This window comes from Dermacentor variabilis, chromosome 1 (assembly GCF_050947875.1).
Source record: "Dermacentor variabilis isolate Ectoservices chromosome 1, ASM5094787v1, whole genome shotgun sequence".
In the NCBI taxonomy this organism is placed as follows: Eukaryota; Metazoa; Arthropoda; class Arachnida; order Ixodida; family Ixodidae; genus Dermacentor; species Dermacentor variabilis.
In genome coordinates, this window is record NC_134568.1 from 10,015,180 (window position 1) to 10,034,015 (window position 18,836).

The 18,836-nt window shown below is 43.8% G+C and overlaps 1 protein-coding gene across 14 annotated transcripts in view; it reads right to left on the bottom strand.

Annotated features, from left to right (window-relative positions):
* The window catches only part of mask (multiple ankyrin repeats single KH domain), a 214,186-nt gene that overhangs the window by 7,649 nt on the left and 187,701 nt on the right, over positions 1–18,836 (bottom strand). For all 14 annotated transcript variants that reach the window (XM_075684659.1, XM_075684624.1, XM_075684584.1 and 11 more), the window contains one exon: positions 3,682–3,819. In XM_075684659.1, coding sequence (XP_075540774.1) covers positions 3,682–3,819 — 138 coding nt within the window. The remainder of the gene's footprint in view (positions 1–3,681; positions 3,820–18,836) is intronic.

Sequence of the window (18,836 nt, forward strand, 5' to 3'; positions counted from 1 at the left end):
AAACTTTCAGCCCGAATTTCTGACTGAAATTTTTGTTCGGATCTGCATATAGTATGACACAAAAATTTGGGACGCTAATAATACAAAAAAAGAAAAAAAAAACCTTGTATCATACATGCGTTTTTACACTATATCACACGTCTCTCATCTTGCTCCTCTATGTTGGCATGCTTGGAGGATGATCCCTGGATGGAGCAACATGGAGCATCCAGAGGATTTGGTAGACTATCACTTGTGTGACCACATGTGGGAAGAACATCTTCAGCAGGTCGCGGATTATCTATTCCTCGATTTCTGGTTTGGGATTCAGTGCCACATTCAGTAGAACTCCACGAAAAGCTTCGAGTTCAGATTCAGAAGCTTTATTTTTCTTATTTTTTTCAACAGAGGCCTCTGTACCAGTTATACAAAAACATAATTATATTTTACATACATAGTAAGTACTTTGCAGCATGTGGAGAGTCTCTTTCATACAATAAAAAGAAAAGTGGGATATTCATAATTCACTCTAAGAATTTATAAGCTACCTAACAATACAACTACTAGCAGATCTTTGTATTCACTGTGTTAATAGTCAATTGAACAGTATGTTTTGCTAGACAATGCCAAAAAAAGACGTACACGGAGAGAAAATTTATTTTAATTGGATATAGTGAAAGTGGATGCACTGGTTCATAATTCTTTCTTTAGCTGTTTAAAGAGGTCTGGACTAACTTTGAAGTCCAAATCTCTTTTGAGTTTGTTAAGAAGCAACATTATTTGATATATCATTTACTGTTTTCCATAATTAGTCAGTGTTATTGGCATGCGTCGTTTTTGTTCTCTAAAGTAGTAAGACGATTTATCAACACTGCTATCTATATATAATTTTTCATGGTGCACAAACTGAAGCAGCGTGTAATGAAATATTTGGTAAGCTCTTAACACATCATGCTTTAAAATAATGGCAGTGTTCCGAGATTTCGCGGGTTCCCTTTATAACGTTCATAGCAGCGAATTACTTGTTTTTGTAATACCAATAATTTATTGTAATTACCTTGTTGCTGTCGTTCCCCATATTAAATTTCCACAACATAATTTGGAGTAAAACAGTGCATAATAGAAATATTTCGTTAGCCACACAGGGATGAAAGTGGCTGCTTTGTATAAACACCTCACACACTTTCTACTGCTAAACTATTGATAAGAGCATTCCAAGACAGGCGCTCTTCAAATATTATACCAAGAAATTTTTGTGTGCTGACTCTAGTAATATACTACCCTTCAAATGTAATTTTCAACTCATTGTTAATCATTTTTGGAACTGTATGAAATATGATTTAAGTGGTCTTTTTTGTATTCAATTGTATCCGACTGACCCTAAGCCAACATCAAAGAATTGACAAATAAAGGTTTATATTTGTTTCAAGTGTTTGTAGGTCTTTCGATGCGAAAAATATGTTTGTGTCGTCTGCACACATGATTATTTCAGGGGAATCAGGAATATTTACTAAATCACTTACGTAAACCATGTTAACATTAGTTTGGAAGAAGTTATATTATTTACCTTAACTACTTGAAACAATTTTTTAAGTACTTCTGAACCAGTTTTAACGCCATCCCCCTTGTACCATACCTTCACAATTTATTAAGCAATGTTTCGTGATGAATACAGACAAAAGCCTTTTTAAAGTCTAAGAACAAACCAAGCATATATATTTTCTGTATTCAATAGTTATTATTTTATCTTTAATGAACATCAAAGCTTGCTTCGTTGATTTATTCCTCTGGAAGCCATACTGACTCTTTCTTAATATGTTCTCATTTATGAAAGCTATTAGTCTACTATGTACGATGCTTTCAAAAACCTTGACTATACTGGGTAATACTGACACCACTCGATCATTTGTAAGCATATCCCTTCTACCGCTTTTATAGATGGGTGTCATTCTTGCCATTTTTAAAGCTTGTGGAGAGGTGCCCATGCTCAGAGTAAGGTTAACAATGTGGACAAGAACATTACACATTAATGGTGATATATATGCTCAATTTCTACTGGACGTATGTCACTGATACCAGCTGCCACGTAGTTCTTTTAATTTTTCAAGAGTCCGTGCAATTTCTATACCATAGAGTTACTTCTTTCCAGCCCTTCCATATGGATTGCTCTGGAAGGACACCAAAGTAGGAAACTTTCTCATTTGCAAAGTGGTTTGTCTTATGCACAATTTCCTCAATTCATTGCTTCGTGACAAATATGTTAATTGTGTAGCTTTTCCAGTCCCGTCGCACGTGCACCTCTGATACTGCTGTCCTCTGTGTAATCTGTCCAGTTGTAGTCATCAGTACACTCATTGGACAAGGTTTCATTGTCTGATAAAAGAATATAAGTTTCCTCTTCACTAAAGTCATTGTTACTTGCGCTGAAACCATGAGAATCGTTCCCATTTTAAGCAACTCAAGCTAATGCTGCTTTTGAGTCTTCTTTAGTTGCTCACCTTAGCGCTGCCACCTAGAGGGAAGAGGATAAAATAAGTATGCACTTGTGCGAGCGTCCCAAAAGGTGGCACTACATATGCACTGGGAGAAAGGATGTGCGCAGTTTAAAAGGCCTTGGCATGTGCCTTCCGACAGCAGACTGAAGCCACAATTCTACGATGGCAGGTGGCTCCCGACAATGGACCGCACAATTTTGCTGCTTGCTTCACCCACCAGGCAACTGTCAAATGAAGCACCACTACCGATACCAGGCGCTACAGGATAATGCACGGATAATGGAGTTCTGGCAACATTAATCTGGGGTCACAATGTTCCTGAACTCACACTAATGAAAAAAAACCTAAGCATCTGCTCATAGTTGTTCTAGAGGATTTTAAAGGCTCAAACACATCCACGGAAAATTCAAGTGACACATTTGTTGTTGCAGGGGGGCATCTATCGCCATCGCCTGTTGCACTGCCTGTTTTGCATCACTCAGAAATTTTGACTTGTTGCCCAGAAGTCTACACGAGGCTCCTGCCGGTTACCATGGTTTCATAACAGACTGCCAGCTTCAATCTAAACTCATCCTTGCAACATATTTTTTTGTTTTGTTCACTGTGCTCAAGCACGGTCTTAAAACTACACCTAATTCGCTCTCATACCTCAAACTAGACCTTATAGAACATTGATCTTGTGACATAACTGCAGTTTTTTACAAGCATATTTAATTGGACAACAGTGTAAATTTGTCACTACTTCTTGTCAAGGTGGTGTGTCCTAGTAGTTACCCCACACCACAATGCAACAAGGTCTGCTTATCGCATTGCATGTCACCGTTGCTCAAATGTCATGCATGTGTGATGGCCTCTGTAAGTGACAATGCTTTACTGGCTGCAGTTACATTGATCCTAGTTTTATAGGCTATTCCACTAGGTCAGGTGGTGGTCTCCAAGCATTTTACACAATAACCAATGCTGCACTTCAAAGTAGACGAATACACCGAGATTGCACGTGAGTGAGCCGTCACCGTACCAATTGCTGGTGGCACAGAGGAAGAATTAGGGCCCTTAAAAAGCACCTTGAGCAGTGGAAGCTGTTAAAGATAATATGGTGAAAATGGAAGCAGTGTGCTCTATGTAGGACAACATGCACAATCAGCAAGCTTTCAACTATACAGAAAACTACTACAGAAACTCAGAGAGAGAGAGAGAGATAACCTACCAGCTTGGCAGTTGCCACATGGGCATGGTGAGGTTGCTGCTGCTGTGGGTGGTGGGGGGGGTGGTGGCTGGCATGGTGGTGCATGGAGTCGCCAGGCGCACCACCCATTAGCTTATGCGGGGACCAGGGTGTTGCCTCCTGATGGAAAGAAAAGTTTGAATCTCTGAGCAAAGCACTTGCACATGAACACAGGGAAAATTAGAGGAGCTGTCATGTCATGTCACAGAGTTTCATACAATAATTACTAGAGGAAACTCTGGCAATAGTGTCTGCGGGGGCTGCAATGGGAGCGGTTGTACCAGCATGGGGATTATGGGAAGTACATGGACTTGCCTAAACTTTGTTCTTCTGGCTTTAAACGGCTTCATGACTTTGTAAACTCGTCAGTTTCAACAAAGTGCTGCGTCAGAAATAATCAGATAAACATTATTAAGACTGTCTGGCTACAAGGTTCGAACACAGGACCCCTTGTACCAGGTCCGATATTAAAAGCATTACATCGCAGACACATGCATCGACAAGCGGCATAGAACACCTTTATGAATTTCTTGCAGGCAAGCCAGCACGTTGAGACGCGTGGCACATTTCGATTTGGTCACCTCGAGAGGCTGAACCGCTGCAATTAGTAGCGATTGTGTGTGCTCTCACAATATTCCACACTTAGAAAAGTATGCACTGCTCTGAAATTTAGGACAATGAACATAGATAAAGCGTACAATAAACAAAGACACAGGAGCTTCTGAATCCACAAGCACGAAGATCAGACAAATCCATGTGCTTCCCATCGTTCCCATGGTGGCTGAACGATTGCAGCGCCAGATTTTCCTCTAGCAACAATTGCATGAGACTACGATGTAAACAGATTAGGGTGATCAACAACAGCCAATGAAAAGACAGTGTATGCTCTGCTGCTTTTGTGACAAGGTATAATTACTGCCACTGCATGAACGTAACATGAATATACAACTCCAGTGCACATTAGCCATGGTTTGTACCAAATATCGCACAACATTTAAGGACAATTAAAGGAGGGTGGCCCCAGGCCGTATTCACACAGTTGAATTCACGAATATTCTTCTGGAAGCCATGCTTTCTTTCACAGGAACTATCTCTGCTCTCACTTTTTTGGGTGTTTGCCTCACCTTCTGCCGCGGAAAGTGGTGCAGAAAGTGGCGGTTTCATTTTACAGGCATGCAATGCGACAAATACTTCTTGTCCGTGGAACATCATGCATTTTGAATATGAATATTATGAAGTGTGTATATATACAGGATTTCAATATAACGAAATTTCACTGCCGCCGCTAAGGAATACCGAAGCAATAAATCTAAACTTCCACGAATGCAGATGGTCAAATAGTTGAATTACAAGTGCCTGCTTGCGAATGCACTACTCAAATTGCCCGCCGGGCGACCAAGAGCAACCGACCGCCAAAGAGGAGCAGCGTCACACTCCAAATAAGGAGCAATTGCGAGGGTGAACAGAGAACAATGGTGGCTTGACGAGTGCCATTTTTCCGTGTGCAATCAAGCACATGCAGGGGGTGGTGGGTGCTCCATCAAGCATGTGCTCCATTCCCGATTTTCTCCCCTTTTCCGTAAAGTCGGATTTAACAAGATTTTAATGCAATATAACGATAATTATAAAAAGCTTTGCTGCTGCTCATTTTCCAACAGCGAAGTTAGAATACACACTAAAGACTGAAGTGGATTGGACCTGTGAGCTAAACCCCAGCGCATGACAGTGAACGTGTGCACCACTGTGTTTGGCACAGGATGGGGTGGGGGCAATTGGGGCAGCACTTTCACTCCTGCGTACATGTAAGCAGTTATTAAAAAAACAGACGAGCACACAACTGAGTAAGCTTGGAGTTTTACTTTGAGTGGTGAAGTTGATCTCAAAGGAGACACATACTAATGGAAAGACATACCATTAAAAATTAGAACTTTGAAGCCTGAATGAAACTGCATTAATGAAATTGAAGCATGAGAGCCCAACTGCAACAAAATTTCACTTTGGCTAAATTTGTTACAAATGAGTAGTATATAAAGTACATGACTGATTATTTGGACACCGATAATTTGGACACACTTTTATTATTCGCAAAGCCCCATGGCGCCGCCACTAGCCCCATAGACTTAATAATCTACAAGGACTGACATTTCGGACACTTTACAGCGTGTCGTGCGATAATTCGGACTCCGACTGCACAACCGTCTGTTAAACGGCCACTGAGTCAAGCAGAAATAGCAAAATCTTCATATTAAGACGCCGCCGGCACTCCACAACACTGAAACTAACGAAGCTTAGTCGATTTGGTAGTCGCCGATGAGAATTCGGTGCATGAATCGACTGAACTTTTGTCTATCTGTAGTGACAGTATCACAATGGTTGAGAAGCAGGTTCTAGTAATGCCTTCCTCTTGATTCTATGCCCCTTATACCACCCACCATACGTGGCCAGCTGATCCTGTTGATAGCACGTACGGAGCGTCGCTCTGACCCCTGACGAAGCACAGAAAAAAATATCATAAAAGGCCCATCCACCATTCGTGGCCGGCTGATCCTGTTGATAATGTGTGCAGAGTGTCGCTCTGACCCCTGACAAAGTGTGAAGAAGAATATCATCAAAGGCATTGCAAGAAAGTCATGACCACGGACTGTCTAGGCCAAGGGCAAGCGTATCTGCATGCAGCAACACACTTTGACAAACTTGGGCCGTGTTCTTGAATGATCGCTTGTAAAGGATACTTTTGTTTTCGCTATATTTCATGCGACTAGCACTGAACGTGTAGACAGATGGAAGTGTTTTTGCACAGTGATAAGAAAGTGTGCTTGGCACCGTTCCATGAATGACATCACTCAAAGATGCCGACGCGTCTTGCGCTAGTCACACGGAAGTGCGCTCGGCATTGTGCCAAGAATGCCATCGCTCTGGTGCTATAGTTACGTTCATGTTCCTGTGCTGCCTTCTGCTGCAGGCTGCTGTAAACGTTTTGGTAGAGTGCCAGGGCTTTCGCCGGTTGATTTGTGCACCTGCACTCATGTTAAGTGTGCCTTGGTTGTGCATCTCGTGGATTGCTAATAGTTATTAATGGCTTTTCTGGAGCAGCATGTCCTTCCCGGAAGCCACGTGGCACTAACTACTGGGTGAGCAGGCCGGCCTGAGTGCGCTCTTGTGCTAACAGTGTGGCCTATAAAGTAATACAGAGTTTTTTCTGTCGACCCGGCTGCCATGGAGTTTGTTATCGCCGATTTCTGTACTTGGAGCTCACTTTTTGTATTTGACATATTCTTTAGACACCTAGCATATTCAAGAAGCCTTCAAGTGCAGCTTTCTGCATTGAATTTACCAAAGCGGTACACTTCTTTACATCGACATCCACAGCCGCATATGGTTGAGAGCTTGAAATATTGTGGAAACGGAGCATCGCTGATATGAAACAATGTCAAAACGTAGCAAGACAAACATATCTGCACATATGAGCTGCATTGTTCCAGCTTGAAATGAGTCTATATATACATATATTAAAGGCTGTTATTAGTCTCATTTTTCTTTTCCTTCAATCATGTTTACAGTTTGCGTGTGTCATAATGTAATGAAAATAACTGTGCTTGCATAAACAGAAGTGCTCATTTATAGGCTGTGAATTTCTCTCGCGAAAATGCAGCTTCCATCGCTGACGCCGTTTGTAACTGAGTAAGGCAGCTGCTTATGCTGCTGCACCAAAAGCACCATCTCTTGTTTCCCGTTTGACACAGACGTCAACAGTGGACCTCTGGAATCAAGAATTGTGTTTGCATAAAATGTACAAACCCACCAATCTATGTAGCTAATGTTGAATGTCCTTCTGTTGTTTGACCTGTTTCACTGCAGGATCATGTGACACACACACACACACACACACACACACACACACACACACACACACACACACACACACACACACACACACACACACACACACACACACAAGCGTGTGAGGGTTTGCATGCGTTATGCTGGTCTGCGCCTTATAAGGCCCCCTCCACTGAAGGGAGACAAGCCCTGAGCATAATATTTGCCAAGTGCAATGGCTGGGCTGAAGTACGTGCTTGCATTTGTGTGCTCTAGTCTGGCCGGGTTACGTGGCGTGGATCAGTTTTGTTCTGCACCAGCTTGACCAACGGGTAGTAGCCAAATCCAGATTGCGCATTTTGAAACGCTATCAAAAGCAAGCGTACGTGTGGTCGGAGCTTATCTCAGAGGTCATGCTGAGAAGAAGCGCATTCTAGGTAGCCGTCACTTCCAGAGAGCAATAATGGCAGCATTTTTTTTCAGTTATGACATCAAGAATGGCTATTTCTTGCTAGCTTTTCACGACGCTTTCGCTAGTACTTTAGGCATCAAATTTTGCATGGAGGCTCCTCTACACCTGCGCTACCTTAATCTAGCCCTTTTAACGGGATCCAAAACTGCGCAGCCGGCGTTTAAGGATTTGGCCTGGCCATCACCACCTTTCAAAGCCACTTCAGGGGCTGACAGCATTCCTGAGAAATTTTCCAAAAGAAACATTTTGAATGCCAGTGAATTATTCTCCTGAAATCAACACTTTTAAACTTTGCATAGCATGTGCAATTTCTGCATTTGTAACATTGGGTTGAATAATTTCGCAGGAATGTTTTCAGCCTTTAGTTGCATATGAGTTGCATACCTAACCTTGATTGTTGAAGGCATTCATAAAAAGCTTAAATACAAATAGGCTAAATGATGTCTTCAAACAATGAAACAACACTTGGAAAATGGATTACACCAGTAAACAGGAAAAACAGCCACACAATTAAGCTCGGATTTTTTTTTTTTTTGTTGCAAAGTGCATGTTACCGCCTCCCAAGGTTAGCTGTGCATTTTTTTTCACATTCAGTCTGAAAGGTGTGTTCTGATAAGTTTGACCGGCATGTCCAGTGACTCTTTATATATACATATATTTTTTTGGGGGGGGGGGGGTGCGAACGGGGCAAAGAATGAGCCAGCTTATTCGGACCCCCCCCCCCCCCCCAATTCACTTGGGAAGACATTGTCTTTGATAGACAGTAACTAGAAATTGAATCGTCTTTTATTAACTTTTTTTGACAGTTTTACTGCTCTTATAGGGAAGGAAAAAAGTGCATCTTTCCAAAGTGAAGCACAACGCTACCTTTCTGTAGGAATTGTTTCGCTTCTTGTAGCACTTTGCTCTAAGCTCACCTAATGTAATTGTGCAGACTCCTCATGTGGCATCTATGATCTCACTGTGAGATGGTACTGGCAGGTTAAAAATTCGATGGCGTTGATGCCAGTGCCAAAACTATTCCTTCGTAGTTGTAGTTCACGATGCGTACCCCTATGTGGTGTTGGTTCACTGCGAGTTTTGCTACGTGCTCCCTCATTGATCAAATTACAGTAGAATTTGGTTAATTAGAACTCCATGGGGACCGGACATTTATAAGAATAAAACAGAGTTTGAACTCAGGACAGCCCCTTTAAATATAGCAACTGATCAATTGTGTGGTAGAGTGTGCAAAACCAAAACAGTCACTAGGCTCGCACAGGAAAAATCTTCTTTCCTTTATCAGTTAACGCCTTGTGCGTCATTTACTGTGGGTGTGAGGGAAACCGTGCAAGGGTGAGCCGAGAAGGATGGTGGCTTGATGCACGTTACACTCCCCCATGCCCAGTGTTGGAGATACGTGACCGAGCGCACGCTAGGAGGGAGGCATAGGTGAGCACTGGTAATGTGATTGATCAAGTGCATGCTAGGGGCTCCTTACTGCTCCTTTTGAAAGGAACGGGCCTTAGAGACCAAAAAATCACAGAAAATCGCGTTTTTGAAACATTCTTTTTAGGTTCTACAGTGTCTGACGCAGTATCTCAAAAATTTTTACGCATCTTGGACCAATATATTAATTGTAATGGCGTTTTGTATCCCGTCAGCGGGCTGTACTTTTTCTGATAAACGCGCAAAAGAGGGCCTTTTTCCATGACGCACAGTTGCCGACCACAGCCATCTTGGTCTTGTTTGAAAGAGCCACTCTTGGATGGCTAGATAAGGCTGAATCCTGTAAATCAGGCAGCGGCTCACGCCCCCTAGCCATGACTAGCGATACATATTGTACATAGTGGAGGGCGAAATTACACTCTTGCCTTGATTTTAGCCACCAATCAGATAACCTCCGTTTGCGGTTATTTCTACCCGCTTAGTCTGTTTTGACTGAACTGCCCCTAAAGCCCAACGCTTCGAAAAAAATTAGCCACATTGCTTAGAACTGTAGGACGAAGCCCTTTACAGAAAAGTATCAGGTGTTCAGCCATTTCCTCCTCCTCATAACGTGTTTATGCCTTGGTACTTCACTTGGTACGTCTTAGTCCGCAACTGCTTCTCATTTAGTTTTTATGCCACCTCTACTCAGTGTAGTGAATGGCTATGAAGGAAAGGCCCGCAAAAATGTTGCCCCGATGCGCAACTCCACTCATCGAATGAGACATGTGACCGTAAGCGTGCCATGCCATTGGTTGATTTTCGCCGTCTGCCTAAGCCGCTCGGGCATGCGAAATGTGGCACGAAACGATGTAAAATTCAGTTTGATACAAACCATAAATTCGGTGAAAAGAAGACGAAATGAGGGGTGTTAAACTTTCAAAAGTGCACAGTAGCTTTGGAAGATGCCAGCAATACCTTGCTACCTGTGACGAGCGCCACCAAAGGCTCACGGCACGGCTGCAGAATAGGCTTAGTAAGATGAACTCTGTTCTGGCACCAGCCGGTGTTCATGCGGCATTCCAGCATAACTACTGTAGCCCGACAATTGAAGTGAAGGCGACTAAAGAAAAACTCCAAGAGTTTGCCTCAATGCTGGCTACTTAGCAAAAATCGGAATTTCTTGCTTACGTTGAAGCCACTGCAACTGGCTTGGCTGCGATGAAGGCGCCCTTCGGTATCGTAAGCCTCGATTCTATAAATGCTCTGCTGTACTGTGGAAATCGTAAGTTGTGGTGCTTTCGGCGAAGTTGCGGCGTGGAGTTCGTTGCGCAGGAGCGGTGGCCAAAAGCTGAACCCGCTCCTCATGAACAATCTCGCTGTGCACGAAATGCGGGGCCCTGGTAATTGGCGAACAGCATTAGGTGACATTTTTTGTGATTAAAGATATTCATCTCGTGAGCGATCTACAATGATGCTGCATCGACCAAATGTGCAATCCATTCCTCATGAACGCTGTGCGCGAAATGCAGAGGGCTGGCAATCGGCAAACGACAAGATTTCTTTTCTTCTATAAACGTTCCAGAGTACGGCATACATTCTGGGGCATGTGCCAGGGGCATCCTAGCCTGTTACAACTGGTAACATGCACCTACTTTATTATATTCCTCAATAAATTGAGTTGTCTGTTTTTTATCAATTTTCTCAAAACAAACTTTTTGCTCAGCCTGCTTGTTTGTGGCAACAATCTCTCAAGATCTAGGACAACTACAGCTGTTATTTCTTTTTGCTATATGAACCTAAATGCATAATACTTGAAGTGCTGCCAGCAGATTTCTTTTTAATTCCTCTACTTTTATTTGCTTTTGTTCCCTGGTAGCCATACCGTAAACACTTAACTTTGTGAGCTGCCAAATTGCCAATTGTTGAATGAATGTGTGTGGTTTAGTGGCGCAAGGGCCAGATATGGCCAAAGAGTGCCAAGACAGTATTAGTGATTTCGCGGTGATGATAATGAGTTCTGTGAAGATGTGACTTGGCTGTAAAGAGGCCTAAAAATAGTCGCTGTAAAGTGCGTAAAATCTACGTGCTATAAAATTATGGCGATGTCTAATGACGAATACTATGAACATTAAAATCCATCGTAGAAGAATGATGCATTGTTTCAAATATGCAAGATGTTGAATTGCTTACAGCACTACTGCCTCGCCAGAGCCCTTCATCCACAAGGGCCTAGAGGCATGTGCTATTTAAAATAATTATCGCAGCAGCATCCTCTGAAGAGAGGAAGCGCTACGAACGTGTGGGGCTAATAACATGCAATACAACATCTTTCTAAAAACCTAAGACGGCGTTGGTGTCAAAGAGTGGTTCTGGACCAAGTAACATAACAGGATGAAGGGGGATGTGTTGCCGGTACGCTAAGAGAAAATGTTTCTTTCTTTCAGATTCGGCTTCCCGACACTCCAGTAGGACGTGGAGGACGGTCAGCCTCTCGCCGCATCTACCACAGGTTGGAGGCTCGTTTCCTGTGAGTAAAAAGTTATGTGTGCCAAAAGTGTGTCCTATTCTTAGACAGCAGAATAGGACATCTGTCCGGCGGGATCTTGTTACAGGAGGCCAGAAACCTAATTGTGGCTTTATTACATGCAGTTTGTTATTTATTTCTTCGTCCCACATGTGTTGCAAGTAGTTTCGTAGTTTCCTTCTTAAGAAAGGCTTCAGGTCTGTGACAGGGACCGAAGCAGTAGGATGAACTGCATGAAATGAAGTTGATGTGGCCATCTGGTCGGCTAGAACGTTTCCCTCGATGCCCCTATGTCCAGGCACCCAGCATATAATCACATGTTGGTTAGATATATATGCTTTACACAGTGCGGAGTAGAGTTCATTAAATACTGGATTTTTGTGGTTACAGAAAGACATCAAGGCCTTCACAACACTGAGGGAGTCCGTATATATAACTGATTTCTGGAGTTGTGATTTATTTATATGCTTTACGACCGACAGCAGTGCGTAGGCCTCAGCCGTAAAGATACTAGTTTCCGGGTGCATTATGTCGGATTCCGAGAAGGATGGACTGACGGCTACATAGGACACCCCCTCGCGCGATTTCCGATTTCGATGCGTCTGTGTAGAACTCGGTACAGACATACTTGTACTGGAGTTCCCGGAAATGTATTTGGATTTCGATATCTGGAGCATGCTTTGTTACTTGCACATAAGATATATCGTATTGTATGAGCTGCCACTCCCAAGGAGGTAGCAGCTTGGCTGGATGCATTAGGCGGAGCTCGAGGAGTGGGACATGCATTTGATCACTAAGCTCCCTCACACGCAGCGAGAAAGGCTGTCTTACGGAGGGACGATTATGAAAGAGTGTATCATATGTCATATCGTTAATGGTATTAAAACACGGATGTTGAGGATTAGAGTGGACTTTCAGAAAATATGTTTGGCTGATGTATGTTCTCTGGATATGAAGTGACCACTCATTCGATTCTGCATATAAACTTTGTATGGGACTCGTTCTGAAAGCTCCTGTGGCTAAACGGATACCTAGATGGTGAACAGGGTCTAGCATCTTTAGCGCACTTGGAGCGGCAGAATGATAGATCACGGCACCATAATCTAATCGTGAACGAATCAGGCTCTTATAGAGATTAATTAAGCACTTCCTGTCACTACCCCACGAAGTATGGGATAGAAGTTTGATTAGGTTCATTGTTTACAGACATTTTTCTTTAATATGTTTAATGTGGGGGACGAAAGTGAGTCTGTAGTCTAGTATAACACCTAGAAATTTGTGCTCTTTGTTTACGGGTATTTGTTGTCCACATAGTTCTAAGCAAGGATCTCGGATCATTCCTCTCTTGCTTGTAAAAAGAACGCAAGAGCTTTTGTTAGGATTGATCTTAAATCCATTCTTGTCTGCTCACATCGACACTTTGTTCAGGCCATGCTGTACCTGTCTCTCGCACACTGCGAGGTTACAAGATTTGAAAGCTTTTTGTATGTCGTCCACGTAGACAGAATAAGAGATTGCCTGTGGTAATGAAGCGCGAAGCGTGTTCATCTTCACGATGAAGAGTGTGCAGCTGAGCACGCCTCCTTGGGGTACTCCCGTTTCTTGCGTAAAAGGACGCGAAAGTACATTACCGACTTTTACGCGGAAGGTACGAGTGGACAGATAGCTTTCTATTAGGTTTAGCATATTGCCATGGATGCCCATTTCTGACAAGTCTCTTAAGATTCCGTAGCGCCACGTCGTATCGTACGCCTTCTCCATATCGAGGAATATGGATAAGAAGAATTGTTTCTGTACAAATGCGTCCCGGATATTTGCTTCTACACGTACAAGATGGTCTGTTGTGGAGCGCCCTTCTCGGAAGCCGCACTGATAGGGATCAAGGATTTTGCTCAGTTCAAGGAAATGAATGAGTTGCCGATTAATCATTTTTTCAAACACCTTACAAATGCAACTCGTGAGGGCTATCGGGCGGTAACTTGCCACTGAGGAGGGGTCCTTGCCTTGTTTCAATACAGGGACCACAATGGCTTCCTTCCATGCGGTTGGAAGGTACCCTGCATCCCAAATGGTGTTGAAAAGTGTGAGTAGTGTAACCTGCGTGTCATTGTGTAAGTTTTTGAGCATTTCGTACAAGATTCTGTCAGATCCCGGTGCAGAGCTCTTGCATGAGCTCAAGGCAGCTCTCAACTCGGCAATACTGAAAGGGCAGTTGTAAGATTCATTCTGTAGACATTTTCTTTTGAGTGGCTTACATTCTTCTATTTGCTTATACTTCAGGAAGGATTTCGAATAATGTTTTGAACTTGACACACTCTCAAAGTTCTCCCCAAGTGAGTCCGCCTGATGTTGCAGCGTATCACCCTGTGTGTTTACCAGAGGGAGTGAATATGTTTGTCTCCCTCTAATTCTATTTACATGGTTCCAGACTTTCGCCTCATCTGTAAACGAGTTGATGTTCGATAAAAACTTTTGCCAACTCTCTCTTCTGGCCTGTCGGCGGGTTCTCCTGCCTTGAGACTTAACTTTCTTAAAGTTAACAAGATTCTCTGCAGTGGGCGAAGCACGTAGCAACCCCCCCGCTTTGTTTTGATTCCTACGTGCGACTCTACATTCATCGTTCCACCACGGGACATGCCGTTTGCATGCCGAGCCACTTACTTCACGTATGCAATTAGATGCGGCATCTATAATGAAAGCTGTAAAGTAATCCACAGCAGCATCAATTTCTAACGAGGACATGTCACCCCATGATATGCTAGTTAAGGTTCGGAATTTCTCCCAGTCGGCTGTATCGATTTTCCACCTAAGAGCCTGTGGTAGACATTCGTTTTCTTTATATGTTCTTAGTAGTATAGGGAAGTGGTCGCTCCAGTAAGGATTGTCGTTAACTTCCCATTCAAGTTCAGACAGTAGTGACGGGGAGACTAGGCTAAGATCTATTGAAGAGAACGTTCTGTTTGCAAGAGAATAGTATGTCGCTTCCTTCTTATTCAGAAGACAAGCACCAGAAGAGAAAAGGAACTGTTCAACAAGACGTCCTCGCGCATCTATACGAGGGTCGCCCCACAGGTAGTTGTGTGCATTGAAGTCGCCAAGAACCAGATAAGGTTCTGGCAATTCATCTATAAAGGATTGAAATTCATGTTTACTTAATTTGTAATGTGGGGGTATATAAAGCGAGCAAATAGTGATGAGTTTGTTTAGCAGAACAGCTCGCACCGCCACTGCTTCAAGGGGCGTTCGTAGCTGTAAAGGTTGACATGCTATACTTTTACGAGTGAGAATCGCCACACCACCCGATGATGCGACGGCATCATCGCGATCTTTGCGAAACGTAACATACGTACGGAGAAAGTTTGTGTGTTTGGATTTTAAGTGTGTTTCCTGTAAACACAGCACTTTTGGATTATGTTTGTGGATGAGTTCTTGCAAATCATCAAGGTTTCTAAGAAGACCTCGGACGTTCCACTGAATTATTTGTGTATACATTTTTAAAGTAAATTGGTGCTGTGTTTGCGGAAATGGGAGTGATGCCTTAGGTTACAGAGCTCTTTCGAGGCCCTGTAACCGGGGTTTTGCTTTTTCTGAAGCGTTCGAGGGAGCCTCGCCGCTCCTTAGGCGCTTCATGCGCCTTGAGGGTTGGTGTAGTGTCCATTGCCTCTAGTGAGGCGCCGGACACGTGCTCTTGCGAGTGAGATGTTGTCAGGGAGGGTGCCGCCTTGGAGCGCAAGACCCCTGCGCCCACCAGCCCGGAGGTCGATGGGGCACCCTGAGGAATTTGGCTGCGCCGGCTGTTGCCAGCGCTAGAAGGGGCGGGGGTGGGTGGGGCAGCCTCGGCTGCGCCCACCTTCGGGGTCGGTGGCCCCGTTTGCTGCGTAGACAGAGCAGCGCTAGCTGCAACCGCCGCGGGGGCAGATGGCGTAATTGCCAACTCACGGCTTGTGGGTCGGACAGCCGCCGGAGGCCGTTGTGACGCTGCCCCTTGACGCGCCACTTCGGCAAAGCTGGCCTTAGGAAGGTATGCCAACCCGCCTGCGTGCCTCTTTGAATGATATGTTTTCTTTTACTTTGATTGTTACTATTTCTTTTTCTTTCTTCCAAGACGGGCATGACCGCGAGTATGCGGCACGCTCGCCATCACAATTTACACAGTGGAAAGAATTCTCACAAGCTTCAGAGGAGTGTTCATGCGCGCTGCATTTCGCACAAGTTTGGCGGCCTCGGCAGCTCTGCGAACTGTGGCCAAAACGCTGGCACTTGAAACATCGGAGGGGATTTGGCACGTATGGTCTTACACGGAGCTTGATGTACCCGGCCTCGATTGACTCGGGCAGGACACTCGAACCGAAGGTGATTACCAAGTGTTTGGTTTGGATTTCTTTGCCATCTCGTCTCATTTTAATTCTTTTGACATTTATAACATTATGTTCACTGAAGCCCTCCAAGAGCTCAGCCTCAGTGAGCTCCAGCAAATCATCGTCCGAGACAACGCCGCGGGAGGTATTCATTGTGCGGTGCGGGGTTACCACTACTTGGGTCTCCCCAAATGATGCTAGCTGAGGCAGTTTCTCAATTTGCTTCTGATCGCGGAGCTCCAAGAGGAGGTCACCGCTAGCCATCCTCGACACCTTATATCCTGGACCAAAAACTTCGGTAAGAGACTTAGATAAAAGGAACGGGGAGATTGTTCGCACTTGTTTAGCTGGTTTTTCTTAGTGGATGACATGAAAACGAGGAAAATTGTGGACTTGTCGTCCGAAAAACTGAAATTCTTCGGTGCGCCCTCGTTTCTGAGGGCGATCAGGTAGTTTAGGAAAAGCATGTTCCATAAGTAATGTTGGGTTTTCGGCCGCGATGCTGACCACCCACCATGGAGTCCAACAGGGGGACGTGACAGAAGTTCCTGCTAGAGAAACCCTGCCAACGCCAGCCGTACATCGCTGCTATAACCAAATACAGCATAACCAAGGCTGGCTAGCTACACAAGGTTAACCCTTGCCGCCGGGGAACTAGGAAGTGAGGAGAAGTGATGAGAAGACAGGAAAGATGAAAAAGGCAAAAGAGAAAGACGAAGATTGGAGAGGAGGACAGGAAAAGGCGACTGCCGATTTCCCCCGGGTGGGTCAGTCCGGGGATGCCGTCTACGTGAAGCCGAGGTCAAAGGGGTGTGTTACCGCCGCCGAGGGGCCATAAAGGTCCAAACACCCGGCATTGGCTCAACCCCCAGGATCCCTTTTTCCCCGGACACGGCTAAGCCGCGCACGGCTACACGCGGGAGGGTCCAGCCCTCGTGTTCTCGGGTACGTGGTGTCGCAACACACCAAACGCCTGCTGACGCAGACGCCCCTGCGGGGAATTGCCAATTGTTGTTGGATTTGAAAACTGCTTTCAGCACTTTACTCCTCAAACATTCTGCTTGTGTTATTTCTTTCTGCCCAATACTATTTTTTTACCTGTTGTATCCACAAACAATATAATGGACTTTTAGTTATATCCATAATTATCTCTTAAAAGAATAATTGTATTTTTGTAATTGACTTAGAAAGCTAAATAAGACCGTGTGCTTTAACCGAATTTGGCCTAAAGATAAGTAAGATAGCTTCAGAAATCACGTACTCCCTTAAGAAGCTGGATGGGAAAGATGGGGGCACATCCGGTTCGGTCTTGGCTCCCTGTGCGTCTTTCACAGTCATTTTTACGGCTACGGCATGCAACATAACTGTAGCTAGCGACGCATCGAACCTTCGCCTTTGGCTTGGGTTTGTCCAAAGAGCTGTGCCTGGGAGAGAGATAGTTTGTTCAAAATAACCAATGGGTGGTTTTTGGAGTTCAAATTACCTGTAAATTTGAAACGAGGGATTTTGAATCATCAGGATTTCACTGTGCTACTCTACGTTTGGTTAAGAAAATTGTTCTTGCATCCTCTCCACTCTGCTTCAAATGAACAGCATGCAGGGCATGCATTTAAAGGCCCAATATCGAGAGCAAGCACTTCAAAATTTGTGACAATGCACCTCCGTTCTGTTGCTATGTCCAAGAACACATGGAGTGTTTTCACTGCCAAAATTTTTGTTTTCGTCAACCCGCACTGTTTGAACTATCCCGCAGCATTTTCGTGTCATAAAATAAAGGAGCCTGCAACCACAAGCATGCATGGACCACATATATTACAGCAGGGGTACCATTTATTCAGTCACATTTCTAGCTTTGCAGTTCTGAAACAAAAATGATAGTATTTCTAGATCACATAAGTTTCAAGTATATAAATTTAATTAGAGAAATCTCAAAGAAAATCAAGGTTGGCCTTTTCTACGAAAAAAAAAAAAATGTTTCAAATTCCTGCTAATTTACTAACATGCCTAAGCTTGAGCGCTTCTCGTAAAATTTTAGTGCTAGCTCGGGCAAAGATATCTGCCTCAAATATTATCAACTGTCATAGCAACATACTGACAAATTTTGAAAACCATGCTTTTCACCAGATGCAAAGAAAGAAGAAATCTGGACTTTGGCAAACATTGTGCAATTTTCCGCATTTGTGTTTTTTTCCTTCTCCACATCATGGTGGTGATACTCGGTCATTATTAGAAAGAATCAATGCTATTGACTTGCAGTCTATCACTTAATATTTTTAGGGCCGTTAACACTTTTCAATTTCGAGCTAACCAAAATGCAGATTCAGCAAAATTTGCAAATAACGTCTCTGACTGACCGGGCATGTTAATATTTTTTTTATTATTTTTTTCATGAGCCTAAGGTTGATTTCGTTGTCCTTAGCACTTGGGCAACAAAATAAAATGTTTGATCAAAATTAAAAATGTTCACCGAGCATGCCCGGCTAAACTTATCTGAACACACCCTGAAGATACTTTTCCTGTAGAACTCTCTGCTTGAAGCTGGGTATGTGGACAT